This window comes from Propithecus coquereli, unplaced genomic scaffold (genome assembly GCF_000956105.1).
Source record: "Propithecus coquereli isolate 6110/MARCELLA unplaced genomic scaffold, Pcoq_1.0 Scaffold121, whole genome shotgun sequence".
Classification (NCBI taxonomy): domain Eukaryota; kingdom Metazoa; phylum Chordata; class Mammalia; order Primates; family Indriidae; genus Propithecus; species Propithecus coquereli.
In genome coordinates, this window is record NW_012136192.1 from 5630845 (window position 1) to 5649473 (window position 18629).

The following is an 18629-nucleotide window of genomic DNA, read 5'->3' on the forward strand; positions in this document are numbered from 1 at the left end:
TGGGATGTGAGGACAGAGATCCATGCCCTTGAGATGTTTACCCAAAAGTAAAAACAAACACAAAGAGAACAGTTTCAGAGTAGCACGGTGCTTGAATGGAACTGGGCACGATCCCAGCTCTACCACTGCCTTGAGCAAATAATCTCAGAGGCTTGGTGTCCCTGTGACTCCAGTGGAGAAAATAGCCCAAACTCGTGGGATTTTTTGAGAATTCAAAGTCTCACATGTTTCTGCTGCCATCATCTTTGGCACAAAAAAAGTGTTCAACAAACTGATGACTAACTTTGACAATGATATTCACCATATGACTGTATCAGTTGTCTGTGGTTTATGTCTTCTGATCACCCAGTACCCATGTTGTTTTGGTTGTAAATATTTTGAACTTTGATTAGCGTTCTCCAGGAGACAGAGTCAATAGGATATAGACATTGATACATAAGAGGAGATTTATTGTGGGAATTGGCTCACGTGATTATGGAGGCCAAGAAGTCCCACAGTCTGCAAGCTGGAGAACCAGGCAGCTGCTGGTATAATTCCAAGTCCAAAGCCAAAGGCCTGAGAACCATAAGGGTGGGGAAGTATGGGCTGATGTATGTCCAAGTCCAAAATCTGAAGGCTCAAGAACCAGGAAAATATGGATGTCCCAGCTCAAGAAGAGAGAGAAAATTCTGCTTCCTCCACCTTTCTGTGCTGTCCAGGTCCTCGGCAGGGTGGATGGTGCCTGCCCACACTGCTGAGGGCAGACCTTCTTTACTCAGTCTGCCGATTCAAATGCTAGTCTCTTCCTGAAACACCCTCACAGACACACCCAGAAATAAGGTTTTACCAGCTAGCCTGTCATCCCTTTGCCCAGTCAAGCTGACACACAAAATTAACCATCACAAACTTGTCTCCTGGATAAGAGCACCACGAGAACAGATGAACCACACTTGACACTCAGAGTAGTCAGTGGTTCATGGAAAGTGTCCCGAAAAAGGTGAGGCCAGAGCTGAGCTGTGAGGTCAAAAAAGGTGGGCAAGGCCTTGTCTGTCTCCACCTTACCCTCCTCAGCAGCCAGATCTTTCAAACATGCAGATCAGATCAATTGATTTTTTTCCCTTAAAAACAATTCCAATGCATTTGGAATAAAATCTAAGTTCCTCACCGTGGTCTACAAAGCCCTGCGTAAGCCGTCCCATCTCGAGCCACCTTCCTCCTTTTCCCAACCATTCTCAGCTGCTTGTCTCTACCTTGGGCTCTTTGCGCCAGCTGGGCTGGGCTTTCTGCACTGGCTGGGCTCTCTGCGAGCGTCGTGTAGGATTTTCCCATGCCTGGCCTGGCTTCGCCATTAGAACTCAGCTCAGATGTTACCACCCCATTCTTCCCACTACTGCCTTTCACTTTGAAAGCCAAAATCTTGTTTTGTTTCCTTCAAAGCTATCCTTGCCATTATCCGAAATTATCTCTAGGAGGGCAACGACTTTATCAGTCTTATTCCAACTGGCCTCAGGACGTAGTTGGTCCTTAAATAGTTTTTAAACAAATGAATCCCAGGCCCACAAAGGATTGAGGTGAGGCAGCGATTCTGGGATGAGAACACAAGGTTCAAGCTAGTGACACACAAGAATGAGTCACCTCAGGTCACGGAGAACTTAGAGAATGCACTGGATTGTGATACCTGCCATGTCTGAGCATCATGAAAAAACCAACGATATCTTTATTTCTTCCTCTAAGACTGCCATTCATCGGTCTTGCATTTCCAGAAAGCTTCTCTAGGAGACACCTGTCTAAAGGTAATAAAAAGTCAAGATTATAAAATAATTTTTAGTCATCCAAGTTTAGCTCTTTTACATGGTAATTCCAACTAACTTAGCAGAAGCCCTCGGGCATCTCCTTAATGAATAAACTTGGTGTTTAATTAGCATGTCATGACTAGCCCCCAAAGAGTTTGCTCTCATAAGCAGTTTCAACATTGTCCCCGTAGTTTTGGTCGCATGGACGCACTTGGTTCAGACAGTTGAATGATCATTTATTGACACTGATTTCATGTCACACACTCTGATTACCCTGCATGAGCCCCAAAGTTGGGGCTCAGGTAAACTACAGCTCGGGGCCCATTCAAGTTATTCAAAATTCTGACTTTGTAGGGGGGTTTTGGTTTAAAAGTGTTACCTATAAATAGCAAGAAGTAATCCATAGGCATCACTTTTGGAACCCACCTGCCACTCTGATACTCTCCCCCTAGCAGGATGCGATTTGCACATTGCTGCTCCCTGAGCCCAAATTCATGGTAGGACAAGCAATGAACCCCCTCCCCAAGACCCACGCATGTGTGAGTGGTTAGTGGGTATTGGGTTGGCACCACTGAACCTGGCTGGGGAGAAACAAAGACAACAGCTGCAGGAACTGTGATCACCACCAACAGGGACCTGGAGGACGGTGGCAGGGAAGTGGCACTTTTTCATGGTTAAGCCCTGCTGTCGGTGCGTGAACTGGTGCAGGCCCCAGGTTACCTTCCCTCTTCCCTTTGACCCTCAAATTGTGCCACTGCCAAGCTATCTTTTAGGCTCTTCTGATGCATCTGGATATTCTGTGACCTGGGGGATTTCTCCTGGTGCCTCCTGACCACACACACACATGCTATAAACTGCAAAGTCCTGTGGAGCACATCTCTGCCTTAATGGCCAACACCAGAAATAATCAGCACAGATAGGAAGAGGCTAGAGGTGGCAGGGAGGGTATTATCTCATTCCCCTGCTCAAAGCCCTTCTGTCCTTGATATCCCAGGCCACTTAGGATTGGGACTCAGCCTGTCTTCCAACATATGTGATGCACATGACTCTTAACCCAGCCAAACTGAAATGGAGAAAGAGTGGACAGACAAAACAGGGCTCTGCTCACCAGCCAACAGTGTTTGCTAAAGCAGCACTCCTCAAACTTTAATGTACATTCAAATCACTGGGAATTTGTTAGAATGCAGATCTCGAGTCAGGATGTCTGGGATGGGACTCCATATTCTGCATGTCTAACAAGCTCCCAGATGGTGGGGCTGCCGCTGGTCTCCAGACCACACATTGAGTAGCGAAGCATTGTTATCTCATTAACATCCGATCAGGAGCCCAAGAAGAGAATGCTGTCTTCAGAATAGCTTTATTTCAAGAATATATTAACACTACAAAACAACTGTATTTGTGGGTCACAAGGTCAATTTCATATGGTTCAACCTAACAACACGCAGTCCATCAGGCAACTCCTAATAGAAATGAAAGCTCGCAATATCAGAATCCTAGCTCATTCGCCTTGGAACAAAGAAGAGGCAAGACTCTAGATCAAAATTCTAAATGTGATAATTTAAGCTTTAAGGAAAGCACGGCCTCAGTCCTATACTCACCAGCCCCTTCCCTACAGCCCCAGGGCCCTGACAGGATCCCACCGTTGGGGGCAGCCCATGGCCCAGGAGACTTCTTCCTGCCTTGCAAGTTGGAAGGAAGGATCCCACCACTGGGTTGCATTTCAAACTCCTCCTCTGGTGTTCAGCACATGCTGCAACTTCAAGGCATGTCTTGAAGCACTGACATGTCCCCAGGTGGTTTTGTTCGTTACCTGGATCAGTGGGAAGATCTCGGCAGATGGCAGGATGTGTTTTGTTCTCATTGAGAAGCTTACTCAACACTGAGAGGGAGGAGTGTTGAGCACCTAAGAACCCCCACAGCTCCTGGTTCTTCCACCTGGCAATGCTTCTCCACTGCAAAAAGTCCTAGCTATGCAGGAGAACAAGGCACAGGGGGTTGATAAGCAGAGGACTGATAGTCTTGCAGAGTCCCCAGCCCCTGCCTGTGGTTGCCCTGCTGATGGCACAGTCAATAATGGGTGCTCTCTCCCTGAGAAGCTCCCCTGCCTCAGGGCTCTCGGATTCAAGGTATGGTCCATCTGAGTGGGCACTGATGGGACATTGATGCTCATTGACTGTGTTCCACTGGCTCTCAGCCCCAGCTTCCCTCTAGATGCAGAGCTTTTATCAAATACCAGGGCCTGGTTCCCACCCCAAATTGATTAAATCAGAATCGGAAGGAGCATAGGCAGGTAGAGGTGGGCTTTAATAGCACCCAGGCGATTTGGATACACAGTGAAGGTTGCAAACCACTGTGTTAGAGATGGTTTTCTCAAAGTTCAAAGAAAAACACCTTTTTGATCATTGTCTTTCTCAATTTCTAAAACTTCAACTTTCTTTTTTAAATGCAATATGGGATATTGGCAATAACGAATACTTTCCCATGCTTTCAGAGTCACAAATCACCTTTACCCGTACTACGTTACTAGATTCTCAAATCAGCCTGTGGAAAACACTAACACCATTACAGAAAGACATATGATATGCTGGCTGTGACATTGTTTATCAGAGACAAAAAAAAAAAAAATGGAAATAACTTGAAACCCAGTGAGAGGATGGTTAAATATGTTACAGGGCATTCATGTAGCAGAGAATTCTATAGCTATTAATATTAAGACAACTTAGGGAGATCTGTATGCATTGACTTAGAAAGATAGTCACAAACTATTCTTAAATTTTAAAAAAATCAATTTCAGAATAATAATTAGTAATGGTTCCTTTTCTATTTCCTAAACCCTATGTAGGTATACATGTGTGATTTATAAGCACAAAAAAATATATATATGGACGAATATATACTAAACTGTTAATGGTTATAAGGCTTGGGCAAGAATTAGAAAAAGGTGAGGAAGGCTATCACTTTTTTTTTTTACTTACCTATTTTTAATAGTATGAAAGTATAATTTTTGTAACAAATTAAAGAAATCTATTTTAAAACCACAGCCCTGAGATAAATTCCAATGAGAGATCATCACACCCATTTTTCAGAGGAAGCAACTGATTCTCAGTGGGGTAACTTGGTCGTGTGGCTAAATATTGATGGAGCATTACTTTGAACATGTAAGCTATGATTCACCATAATAAAAACAAAGAGAGTTTTAAAAATTAAGTAACAGAGGGAAAATCGAGTTCACTGGAGCCCTAGTCCAGGATGAGGTCTCCACAGATATATCACTGACCCTTGTTAAATGAGGAAGAAGTGAAGTCCTATCTGACCAGATGCCCGGGGCAGGCTGGTGCATAGGAGCCTAAGCCATCAGCTCTCTTTCCATCAGAATTGCTGCATCTTGCAGCCTGGCCAGTCTGCTCTGAGAGTCACCGGCTGACTCAGAACCTAAGAGCTCCCTGCTTGCCCTGAGGCTGCGAGGAAGACTTACTGGCTGCCAGTGGCAGCTGTTGGTGCAGCAGGGAAAACACATCCACCCCTGCCGGGCAGTTCCGTTCCTATTAAGGAAGACTCACTATGCACACACTTTAGGGGAAATGTCCTGAGACGGAGCCAGAGCCAGATGAGCACTGAGCCTGTTAAAAGTACGCTTGTTACCAGAAAACATTTGCAAATATGTATGGGTATTTTTGTATGTGTGTATAGCTATGTGTGCGTGCGCATGCATTTTACACACATGCTTACATATCCTTCTGAACTCCTTTCCACTGAAAAATTGTCTTCGCAGTAGTTTTTCAACATACTGTGCAGTTCGCCCTTACATAGGGGCATATGCTACACCTCACAACTTTTAATGATGGATTGTTGTTCTTATTCTTGTTTTTCCCTCCTGCCAGGTGCAGCTCATCCACTATAACCATGAGCTATACACAAATGTCACAGAAGCTGCAAAGAGTCCAAATGGATTGGTGGTAGTTTCTATATTTATAAAAGTAAGTCTCTTGCATTCCTTCATTTTTCTCTTCCCACCTTCCCTACCCCAATTAGAATATGAGTTTACAGTCTCTGTTGGAGTTGGAAAGAGGTGATGTCCATGCCTAAGAAAAGCTGCAGGGTGGTGACTTTTATATAGATGAGATTTATGAAAAATGAGGTCTCCTGCAGTGAGATACAAAAACAATGGGCTCCCCATCAGAGCCCGAGGACTCAGGCAGCTTCTGTCCTGGAAAGAAAAAGGGGCGCTGGATCCAGGGACAGGATTCAGATCCTGCCTAAAGCAGTAGGACCACAAGGACATGAAAGTGAAAGGGGAGGGGTGGCCCACACATGCCCTCCAGGATTAAAGTCCTATTCATCACTCAGCTGCCCCATGGACAAAGGAAAGGCAAGATGTCCCTCCCCTCTAGGCACTAAAAATCTCCTTCTAGCTGCCCTACAACTACTCTCAGTAACACCTTCCCCCCTCACTCTCATGCTCCCTTGTAAGCATCCTCGGGAAAATAAGGCAGAGGTTACCCACACTGACTGACTTTATTTATTTTTTTGACTTTGAGGGTTTTTAATTTCAAAATATTAAGGGGGTACAAATGTTTTAAGGTACATGAATTGCTTTTGTAATGTTTGAGTCCCAGCTATAGGTGGAGCCCATCACCCAAATGGCACACCCAGGTGCATTGTACCTATTACATAGGTCTCTATGGAAAACAGTATGAAGATTCCTCAAAGAACTAAAAGTAGATCTACCATTTGATCCAGCAATCCCACCATTAGGGATTTGCCCAAAGGAAAAGGAGACTGTTCATCAAAAAGACACACCCACACTGAATTTGTGACATTCTAGAGAGGCTGCACATCTCCTAACAGTCAACAGCATAAAACCTCCAGCCAAGCAAATTTCAATTTGTTAAAAAAATAATAATAGTCATAATTACCTTTGACATTTTGGCAGATGTAGAATGAAGAAGATATGTAATTATTTTTAAAAGTAGGGGAAAAAAAAGGCAATGGCAATTTCAAAAGTTGGCAGTCACTATGCTAGCCCCAGGAGAAGTTGTGACCAAATCACTGGAGAAAGTTCCCCAACCAGAACTTGGAATCTGATAAAGATGTCCAATAGAAGCCAGCATTGGCCTCCAGGGAGTTCTAACAGAGCTCTCCTGATGGCATCATTACTCAGGAGACCGTACCTGGGGCACCCCATGGTCCTATCCCCCCCCCCAAAAGCATCCCCTGTGCAACAGGCACTGGGCCCTGCCTGGACATCCTCTCCAGATCCCATGTCCCCTCCTCACTCCCTCACCAGGTCAGCTCAGGGCAGAGCTATGTGCTGGGCAGGGGTGTCCTTTACACGCTGCCCCAGGCCACCAACCCCAAACTCTCTAGTTTTGCATTAGCAAAGAGATGAAGGGATATTTGGCCAGAGAAGCAGATTTTTAGGCTTTCATACCTTCTTGGAACTTCACAAGTTTCAAAGGAAACCGGTCATAGCACAGATCCTGCTGTTCCCTTCTCTGTGTCTCTTGGCGTCATCACAAACTCTGGAATAATAAACATTACATTCCCGGATGCCAGGCACTGTGATATGTACCTGACATCTATTTTATCTTTTAACCCTAATAGTAAACCTATGGACTGGGGAGGAACACAGTCCAGAGAACCTTTGGCGTTCCACTCAAGTTCATGTGGCTCGTAACAGCCCAGCCAGGAGAGGCATCCAGGTCCTGCCTGACTTTAATACTCATGACCTTATTGCCCCTCTGTATGCCTCCCCAACAGAGCTGGAAGAAAACACCTGAGGGCAAGAGGAGAGAAAACAGAATTTCAAATTTCCTCCCACCCCCATGCTACCCACAAGCACAGGGCAAATTCCTATATCCCCAGTCCAGCCCCAATTATGACTTTGATAACAATTTGGTGTGTTCAACCTGGGCCATGCTTATTGTTGTGAAGCTTGCAGATACGCCACAATGTTGTCACTAGTGTCCAGGAGTGCATCTCCCCCTGAAACCCTTCCGTGAGTAACTCCCACAGGCCAACCCAGCAGTTCCTGACTTTGCTCAAAGCTCCTGAGTCAGTGAAAGCCATCCTGGAGGCACAGACACATTACAGTGGACAGAGGGATGGATACCCAGCTCCCTCAACAGCAAACTACGGGCGTGTTTCACAAGGTCTTGCAGAAACGTTTGCTCCCACTGAGAACACAACTAACAGCCAGGGTTTGCAGGTCTGGCTGCTTCCCTGCGGGCTGTTGGGAGGCACTTATGTCCTAGACCCTGAGGTCAGTGAGTGAAGGGATGACAACTAGCTCCTGCATCTTCTCGGGCCAGCTCGGCTCATAGGAGTGCTTCTCTTCTTTCCCTGAGCAAACCTGAAGCTTCCTGGCTAGATTTCAAAATAAGTCACAGTGTTTCTATCTTTGTTCCACAGTATCACTTCCCAGATAACCAACTCCACAGGGAGTTGTCCAAGCTGTGACTTACCATTCCCCCATCTCAAAACACTGAGCATGGGATACAGGCCAGCCCTCTGCTAGGTGCTGGGACTCAGAAGTGGTATGAACAAAGCCCTGAGTCTCCAGAGGGAGGACAACCGAAGAGCTGTGCATCCTTGATCTCTCTGCTGCCCCTTCCCAGCTTCCTGCAAGGACAACAGGAGATGAGAAGCTCCACATCTAGGTGGCTTAGCCCAAAAGATATCGCCCTGGCCAAAACAGAGCCATAGAAAAGTTGGAGTTATTGGCTGAAAGAAGACACTTGATTATCTGTGGGTTTTATTTATCTCTGTCCTCCACTAATTCCCCTCCTTCCCATGACCACAGGGAACAAGGATTTGGCTGTAATCGCTGCTCAATCACACACCATTAACTTCCCACTTAAGCTCACTTACACCAAGTACATATTTTATCCTCTCACCCACGCAGCCAACACACTAGAGCCCACAAATCATCTGTGTGCACTTTGGAAATTTCTCAATTATTTTTAATCAGCTCAAAAGAGTCTGGTTCCAATGTTAGCACTGCCCAGACTCACCAGGTACCAGGAGCCCAAGGCACCCGATGATCAAGGTGCACAGATTCCTTATCTGCCACTACAGTGTATTTTTGGCCGTCCTTGTTTCATGGGGTACATCGGCACAAACAGGATGCTTCAAGCTGTCTTTTAAATAGCCGAAGAGGGTGTCAAAATAGAAGCTCAATTTAGCCCTAAAGTTTCCAGGGAGCAACAGTGTTCGATTTGGAACTCTTCTCCATTTTGGGGTGCACTCTTACCTCTGTGGGGCATTGTCACTCGCCAAGCTCCCCTCGGTGTGTGTCTCACCACAGCACACCCAGGAAACTGCAAAAAGAGAGACAGATGGAGGGAAAATAAACAGTCTGTGCTTTCTCCAAGCTAAAATTACCTGTTGCTTATCTAATAATAATAATCATCTGCTGCAATTTTTCCAACCCTCAGAATAAATCAGATTTAAAATGTTGATGTGTCACAACATCCGATTAGCAGCTGAGGCATAAATTGCAGAGCAGAGCTAAGCAAGGTAGGAGAGAAATGACTAGAATAAAAATGGTACTTTGGAAAAGGCTGAGTTTTGAAAATAAGGCGGTTGTTAAGAAAACCCCCTTTCTTATGTGGGGCCGCATCACAGTTTCATAAATGGTGGTTCCTTGGGTTAAGCCTCTTAAAGTTTGGCTGCTTCTCCCAAAGGAAGAATTTGGAGCTATAAGGACATAGGCATGAAATGGGAACTGATCCCTGAACATCTGGTACAGTGTTTGGCCTATAATAGGCACTCTGCCAGTATTTATTGGATGGATGGATGGTTGATCGAATGGTATGGGTCATGATATATTCAACTCATATAATAATGGGCAGGGACATAACAAGTTTCTATGTGAATTTTTAGAGCTTTTTTCCATCTCCTGATACCTCTTTTCTGTGTACTCCTTCTCTCTTACTCTACCTAAATAAATATTCCCTTTCTAACATGCTACCCCTTACCCCCTGCCTACCTCTCTCAGCTCACCTCCCATCCTTCCCCACGCCCTGAGCTCCACCTATGCTGAAATACTCACGTGTGTCTGTCTACATCTCACTCTCCCAGGTCTGTGTATGTACGGATCCTCTGTATGGAATGTTTTTCCTTGACCTTCCTGCTCTTCCTCCACACTGTACCATCAAAATGCTTTGTTAACTTCTACCCAACCTCCCGAACCCAGCTCGTGCCTCAGTTCCCATATTCCCCAGGGGGTAGGTGGTCATCCCCCAGTAGCATCACACCCATGACTCTATCATGACACTCTCCACACTATATTAGAACCATTTGTTTACTTACCTGTCTTCCTTCTCTCGACTGGGATTTCCTTGAGAGTTGTTGGGCCTGTGTCTTTGAATTTTCAGCCATCATGGTGTCTGGCACATGGTAGGCACTCAGTAAATATGAACACATGAGTGAGTGCGTGGGGATGATATTTATGCTGGGAGAGTGGTGCCCAGTCATTAATATTTTCTTTTCTCCTCTAGGTTTCTGATTCATCAAACCCATTTCTTAATCGAATGCTCAACAGAGATACTATCACAAGAATAACATATAAAAGTAAGTTTGGTTCAATTTCTTGTAAAGCAACTGTTCTGTAAAGGTTAGTACTGCCTGAAGGCAGGAGGCCAGAACTGATGATCTCGGTGGGCCTCTTTCGGCTTCATGATCCTGTAATTCTGTAGAAAGTCACTCTCGAGAGTCAGTGTTGGCTAAGAAGCAGCTCATTTCAAACCAAAGTCCCAGGGGTGCCTTTGTCATCCATGCCTGTCTAAGGCAATAATGATGATGGTGGTCATCCTTATCCTATGGATTGGTAATGAGCTGGGAGACTCTGGTGGCTGACAAACTCCACCATGTTAGCTGGTCACAGGTGGGGCTTTGCCAATGAGGTGACTTAAAAAGCACCCACCAGGTACTGTGGATCCAACCTCAACACTTCCAGAGGCTTCAACTGGACCAGATTTCTCTCTCTCTGTGTAGCTGGGTCTCCCTTCTAGGTGGAGATAGGATGGCATCTTTCTTCATCCACCTGTGTGGCCCACTGGTCTAGAGACTCCATCTGGCTTTCCTGGTTTACAGGGTGTTTTATCCCCAGACTCCTTCAGCAGAGAACAGAGAACAGTGCAAAGTTGAAGAGAAAAAAGCTTGATCTGTAATCCACAGCAATTCCAGAAGCTGTAAAAATTTGGAAAAGTTCGTGAGGTAGCACACACCAAGAGAAGAAAGAAATCAATCCAAGAAAAAAGTTTGGTTTTACCAAATTAGGAATGAGCAGGAAACTGGGATTCAAGTGTTGACCTTGTACTTCATCAGGAGTTTCCTCACCTTGACCCTGTTTCCTCCTCTGGAAAGTAACAAAGTTGAGGTTCAGGTTTCTAAAGTCGTTCTAGGATTCTGAATCAAGCAATAGGTAAATAATGACATTCACAAAAGTGAAAAACAGCATGCAAACATTCCAACACTGCGCCCTTCACTGAGCTAGGAGCTCGGTGTTTCTGCCCCTTCTGTCTCCAGTGCTGCCATGAAGACAACAGAGTGAATGGGTACAGGTTTCACCTTGGACTGCTAGAGGGAGAATATGGAGAGCCCTTCCTTTGCTTATTCATTCAACAAACATTTCCTGCACACCTGCCCCATGGCAGGCACCAAGTGAGGCTCCAGCCCTATCCATGAGGTTCTCTCTGCCAAGTCCCTCCCCCCTGAAGAGGTTGGTGGGGGTGAGGAATGAACCTGGAGCACCACACCACACATAGACAGACATCTCCCAGAAGAATGAAGTCGCCTCCACACACACTGTGCCCTTGCTCATCAGTATGCCTGTGGAGCCCGCTCTAATCACGCACTTGGACTGCTCAGCTAAGGGAGACATTGCCGTCTTGTGTGTAAATAGCACGTTTATAACTGCCCATAAAAGATTATTATTCTTTTAACTTTTTTGATTAAAAAAGCATGAAAATTAAATGTTTTCAAATAATCTTGGATTTGCAGTTTAGAAACTATGAAAAGGCGTGAAATCATGTTAAGCCCCAACATGTAATCTAACAGATTGCGGAGTCAATCATCAGTGGGACTTTCCTCCCGACTCCGCCCCAGCGCTGGTCTGATTAATATTAAGTGATGTGGCCACCACCCAGGGAGGAGCAAGGGAGGGGAGGAAGCACACCCAATAAGCACTGGCTATGGCCCGGGTGAATGGAGGGATAAATGGCCATCTGCAGGAGCAGCAACAGAGCGGAGGGAGTGGCAGGAAAAATGTCACAGAGCCAGATCTTGAGCCATGCCAAGGAGTTTTGCAGAAGGCAGGCACATTTGAAGAAATACCCTCACCACCTCTGCAGACACATTCCTGCAGATGCAGACGAAAGAGAGGAGGAGCATCCTCTCTTCCTCAGTGCCCGTCAGGGCCAAGAGAAAAGAAAAGGGAACTAAGGAAAGATAAAGAGCCCCTGGCCCACATGGAGAGAGGTAACTGCTTTAGGCCCCCTAATAACAGGATAATAACAGGAATTTTGTGCTCTTACAATTCGGCAAGGAATAATGGAGGTGTCCCCTGTAGTAACCTTTGTCACATACCTGAAGGGAGCAGTACCACAGAGATAATGATGCCCCATCCATGGGAATGGCTCAGCACTGCTGTGCCCAGGACACTGTGTCAGAGAGGGATTGATTTGCTCAGCAGGAAGCCACAGCACTCTTTCAGCCAGCTAAACTGCCCTGACACAGTGAAGCTTGGCCAGGTAGCAAGGAGGAGAGTCTGAAACTGGAGTCATTCCCTAGGACTCAGTCAGTGAGTGGCTGGGGCACACAAGCCTGGAAGTCCTTGCTGCAAGAGGCAGCACATTATGCTGGCATTAGTCTATGAATTCAATTCCAGATGAAGTCAATGCCACCTGCTCAGGGGCACCTATGAGGGTATGCTGCTTCCATACTTCTAAGTGAAAAAGAAAGAAATCAACCCTCCTGCACCCACTGACATTTCAACCGCACTACTCAGGGACACCTGACTTTCACCCCTACCCACTCTCCCAGCCAGCCCATGCTACTGCTGCCACCCAGAATGACACCCCGACATAGCTTCAGTGTGTCCTGCTTGCTTAGATGCAGTACCCACTCCGCAACATACTGAGCATCAGGAATATGGAGGTGATGCTAACTGGACACGATCCACACTTTGGGGTCTGTGCTCTCATTGGGGCACCTTACCTAGCGCACACAAAGTCCTTCAGAGCAGAGACAATTGCTGTCTCCTGTGTACAGATGAGAAAACCAAGGCTCCAAGAAGTGAAGTCATTTGACCAAGGACACACCTCTAGTAAGCAGCTGTATAAATCAGCAATTTCTGCATAATAAACAAGCATTCAACAATGAGTGTTGATTTCTCACTTCTGTATCCGTGGATTGGTCGAGGTGGCTCTGCTTCCAGCTGCAGGTCTGCAAGTTGACTCCAGTAGCTCAGCTTTCCATGGCTCTCATTTTTCTAGGATCAAAAGGATATTCAGGGCAACCATTTCTCATGGTGGAGGTCAGAAACATGTGATGTGACTTAAGGCCTTGTCACACACACACTCCTGTCCACTTTCCACTAGCCAAAGCAAGTCAGCACATGGCCAAGCCCAACATCAAAATCCTCCCACGGAAGCGTGGGTGGAGAGGGAATGGACATTTCCTGAACAGTAGTCTGTACTTCCACTGTGGAAGAGCAAGGATTCATACATAGATCCTCCTGGATCTTTTTTCCTATGTCTTTTCCTTCCTATCATGCTTTCTCCCTAAGGAGCAAGGAAAGCTTAGCTCTGAAGCCTTAAAACTAATTGTAACACTGATACTTTCACATGCCATGAAACATGTTCTTCTCTAATTCCAACTTTGGTTCAGTTTGAAGAGCCATCTCTTTGCTTTTTTCATTTCCTTCCAACTGAAAGGGAAATATACTGACCACAGAACTTGTGAGAACTTTGACAGTTCAGGTTCATCCTGGCCTACGCTCTCTGTGACTACTGCCTGGCTCTAGGCATGGGACCTCCAGTAGATATCAGTGTCATCCAAAGGTGCACAGTGGTGTTGCCATTATTGACATACATAGGGACCAGAGAAGGCACAGAAATCGGTTCTAGATGGAGTCAGTCTTCTCTAAGTATTCCCCTTGGAGGGCATGGTAATGTGAAGCCAATCTAAGACTTTAAGCCGAGTGACATGATCTGCTGATGAAAGAATCACTAGGTGCTGGCACTTGGTTGAGAATAGACTGTAGAAGGGTAGAGCTGACAGCAGGAGAGGGTTGCAGCAATCCAAATGATGAGATGACAGCATTGACAGTGACCAGATTAATGGGGAGGGGTGGTAAAAAATGATTGGGTATACTTTGACGAGATTTCTTGATAAGTCTGATGTGAGAGGAAGAGAGGAGTTAAGGATGACTGCAAGACATTTCCATCAACTGAGATGGGGAAGACTGTGGATGAGGCGTACTCGTGGGTGGAAAGGGGATCAGAAGTTTTAAACATGTTGAGCTTGAGATGTCTATTAGGCATCCAAGAAGAGGTGTGGAGTAGGCAGTTGGATGTATGAGTCTGGATTTCAGGAGAGAGAACTGAAGATACAAATGTGGAAGACGCTGGCATCCAGATGGCATTTAAACTTGGGTAAAATCATGGGAGTGAGAACAAATAGAGAAGAGAGGAGGGACATGTCCTCACTTTGGAGAGAGCAACTCAAATCTCCATGACTTAGGATTGAAAAGCACTTCTAAAGATATCTTGAAAAGCCCACCCTGGTGGAAGCTCCTGTGTGGCTGTCCCATTGGCTAGCTGAGCAGGTGAAGGAGAACGCTCCTGGAAGCGCAGGGGCGAAATCGGTACAAAATGGCAGCTGGGACAGACACAGTCCATTTGCCTGGCTTGTAAGATTGGGCACAGAATGAATGACCAGGAAAAATGGGAATTGTGCAAGATCATTCTTTTGAGCCAGTTAAGAAAATCAATGCCAGAGAATCCATAAGAGGAGGAGACTCTTTCCAAGACAACTGGGAATTTTGGAAGCCAAATGCCATGGCAGCGAAGGCTACCGTACTCACGAGAGGCAAGTGTGTTGTAGGGAAGAGAGACGGAACAAAGCAGATCTACAATGTAGAGCTGCTCTCCTGGCTCTGCCACTTCCTCTGTTGTGTGACTTCAGACAAGCTTCTTAATAGCTCTGAGAGACGATCCCCTCATCAGTAAGATGAGGATATTGAGACTGATAGTGAGAGGGCTGTAGAGTGAATAAAGCAAGGTAATGAGTCAGTTACCTGGACAATAACTGGTATCAATCAGGTGCACAATAGACGTGTATTCCCGAGTGTGCATGGCTGTCTAATCTAGCATTCTGAAAGGCAGGAAGTAGGTCACCATGATGCCAAATAAAAATTATATTGAAGGTGAATACAATATAGAACACACAGGCAACAGAATTCGCTTACCTAAAATAAAGCCCAGTCCTGTGTTTGCATCCGTGTGGTGGATGATAATGACTTAATGAGATTCTACTACTTTCCTTGGAAGCCTAGATATCATACATCTGCATCAGACTTACAGAACATTCTCACTAACCAGGACCAACAGTGGAAAAGACCGGCCTGAATTAATTTCAGGCTGAATTTAGAAAGTCTTCTAAAGAAAATCGATTTTATTAAAGTTAAATTTTCCTTACCAGATTGAGGGTCAAGACTGCAATCGTGACATTGAAGAATAGATTTTCTGAATGGATTTTCTGGAGGAGATATTGGTAGTTCACTTGCAGTGTTTTAATTTTTTAATGCAGGATTTTGGAATAATGCTAATATCCTTCGGTTTTCCTTGTGTTCATTAATGAGCATTAATTAATTAACAGAACCCCGATTACATAAAGGGCAATATTGTTGTCATTTTAGTATCCACTTGATTTCATTGAGCCAGCATTATTTTTTAAAAAGAGATTTTATACTACTTTCAAGTGGCAAAACTGTGACTAATGGAGCGCAAAGAGCACTTAAATGGGTAAGAGGGAGTAGTTATTAGGACATTGCATGTAAATGAGCACTTTCTTCAACATCCTGGGACACTGTAGTATCTCAGTAGCTTCATTTCCCGTGCACCATTCATGTCGTAGACAGTAAATACGACAGTGAGTGTCAGTCCAATAAGAATCCCAAGGCTCACAAACTCCAAATTTAAAAAGGTATGGCTGTCTTCATATATTTCCTCTAAGCAAATAAAGGCGTTTGGGGGAGACCTTCTAAACGTGGTGTTCTGACATGTGGCACAGCCTCTGAAAGCACCTTTTTCAGTCTCACCTGTTTATAACTTTGCTTTAGGCCCCTCCAACCTTTGAGCTAAAAGATGAATGAGGAGGCAAAGACCGACCCACTTGGAACTGCCCAATACTTCTCAGTTCTTCGGGAAGTGCTTTCTGTGCCACTCCTCGGAGGGACGAGGTGTTAAATGTGAAATACCACCAAGGGGTTTAAGCACATCGCTCCCGGTGCCTTCTCTATGCTTCATTGAACTTGTGCTCTCACTTCAAAGGCACAGCTTTGGAAATGCTGCCACAGAATGCGAAATGCAGCACACGCCACGTCCCACGTTGCAGTCTAAGTTGTTACTCACGTCAGCGAGGAACGGAAAGGGAGCAGATTACCACCATGAATCCCGTTCTCAGGGCCCCTTTATTCGTTTATTGTCTGTGTAAAATGAAAAATCATATTATGCTATTCTTTTAGTAATTGACTTTTTTCATTTCGGTTGAATTTGCCTCAGATTACAAGAGGAAATGTCATTCCCTATGAGAAAATTGCCAAATAGTTCCATATTGATCAGGGACAAGTCCAGTATTGATCTCTGAAACTGCTTTGCTTTTTTCTCATTGGGATAGTTCTCTTCGAACTAAACTTCATTAGCAGGAAGCGGGGCAATGTTCGGTCTCAGGAGTCCGCGTGAGTAAGCACGATGCATTTAACAGAGCCTGCCATGGAAGCTCAGACTAAAGGAAAGATTCCCCACCATGTGGTCCTAGGTATTTCCTCACAATGTACCTCTCTTTAAAGAAAGAAAAAGTCAACTTGGGAGTTGTAACCATGACTAAGAACTCGACATAAGATAAATCACAGATTTGGCAAGAATATGTCATAAAATCAAAGGTACAGCTGTCAATTTCTGCAGTCATTTGAGAGAATAAAATTGGGCTATAAACTGTGTGCAAATACTCTACGTTTATTGATAATTCAAGGGATCTTCCCGTACCATAAAGATATAGCCAACGCATGAAAATGACAACACTGTCATATCAAAAAATTGCCCTGACATAAATTTAGCTATATAAGCTTGTTTTACATTGAAAGACGTTTTTGGATCTATAGGATTTTTTTTTATCACCTGAAGAAGCAATCACCCCGAACTATCTGGTGCCCCCAAGAGGTTACATGACTTATCCATGAAGGAATAGTAAGTTACTAGCAAAGCCATAGTTAGGATTTAGACTGAATTAAGACTCTTAACTTGAAGACTAGGGCTTTGCCCTCTATAAGCTATTTTCTCATATGACAGGTAGATAGATAAGTGGGAAAGAGAGAACCTTTTTCTAAAACTATCCATGAAAATTTATTTGAACTTCTGCCATTGCTTCCTCTTAATGTCCTTAAAGCAAGCAGAGACATGCATGATCACCCCATTGGCCTCTGAGCTGTACCCCAAATTTTTGTCTCTCTGTTCACAACATCCTTACTAATGAATAGAGTCTTTTGAGTTTAGGGAGGGGACTCTACCTTCCAGTGCATTTCTTCTCAGTTTCCTTTCTGTCTACAACACCCAGATGATAACGCTGATGTGCACAAAACAATGGGTTTTTTGCTGGCCGCAGCATGGACAAGATAGTTTGTGGGTAGTAATTAGTTTCTGGCCTGTCTAGCCATGGAAAACACCCCAATGTACCTTGACACTGGGGCTAAAAACATCGGGGTTTACCTGTATTCTTTTCTTGGGTTTCACTGAGGCTGAAAACGTCTGGGTTCACCTGTATTCTTTTCTTGGGTTCCACTGCTGTCTGTCTTACCAAACACACCAAGCAAGCTTCAGTGGAGAAAAAAGAAGATACAAAAAAGTAACCTGTGGTTCTCAAATCCCAATACCTAAAAAAAAAAAAAAACACAGAACACTGACTTAATGAGCGCCTTTGAGGCAGCATGATGAGCCGCAAGGACAAACGTTACATGTTAAATGCACACTGACTTCACAATGTAAATATGAAGGTACAGGTGCGTTTAGTGTGGAAGCACGCCAATGCTTTATGGAGATGGAAACAGGGCAAGCAGTCTTGCCCCGATGTGTTGGGTGTGATATGTATGGGGAGGATGGCAGGCAGTGTGTACTTAAGCTAATGGTACTGACTGCAGCCTCAGAGATGTTTCCATATCACCTGATAGATGGTGTTGCCTCTTCCTCCCTTGGTGTCTGCCCATCACTGCTAGCAGGTAGAGCTGCTGGGCAGAAACCATTTTATTCATTCATTCAACCAGTGTTTACTCAGTGCCCACTATGTGGTGGACCCCATGTTGGAGCTTGGGGTTCAGAGATAAAAGATGCAAACCCTTCCCCTGAAGGCTCATAGCTTAGTGACGACAGTCAAGTAGGCAAATGATCATCGGCAAGCTAATTCAGTAAATGTAGTGAAACAGGTGGGCACTAACCCAGCCAGGGTTCTTGAGTCCTCAAGAACAGCAGTGGTTCTCCCAGAAGGTAGGGCAAGGGCACTCTAGGTAAGAGGAGGTGACCTCGCTACTACCCAGCACTGTGGAGTACTTACCTGGTCCGCACGTTGTGCTAGGCACTT

At 45.0% G+C, this 18629-nt stretch overlaps 1 protein-coding gene across 1 annotated transcript in view; it reads left to right on the plus strand.

Annotated features, from left to right (window-relative positions):
* CA10 (carbonic anhydrase X) overlaps positions 1-18629 on the plus strand; it is a 520157-nt gene that overhangs the window by 492278 nt on the left and 9250 nt on the right. Inside the window, exons 6-7 of the mRNA XM_012665679.1 lie at positions 5654-5749; positions 10274-10346. Of these exons, the coding sequence (XP_012521133.1) occupies positions 5654-5749; positions 10274-10346 (169 nt within the window). The remainder of the gene's footprint in view (positions 1-5653; positions 5750-10273; positions 10347-18629) is intronic.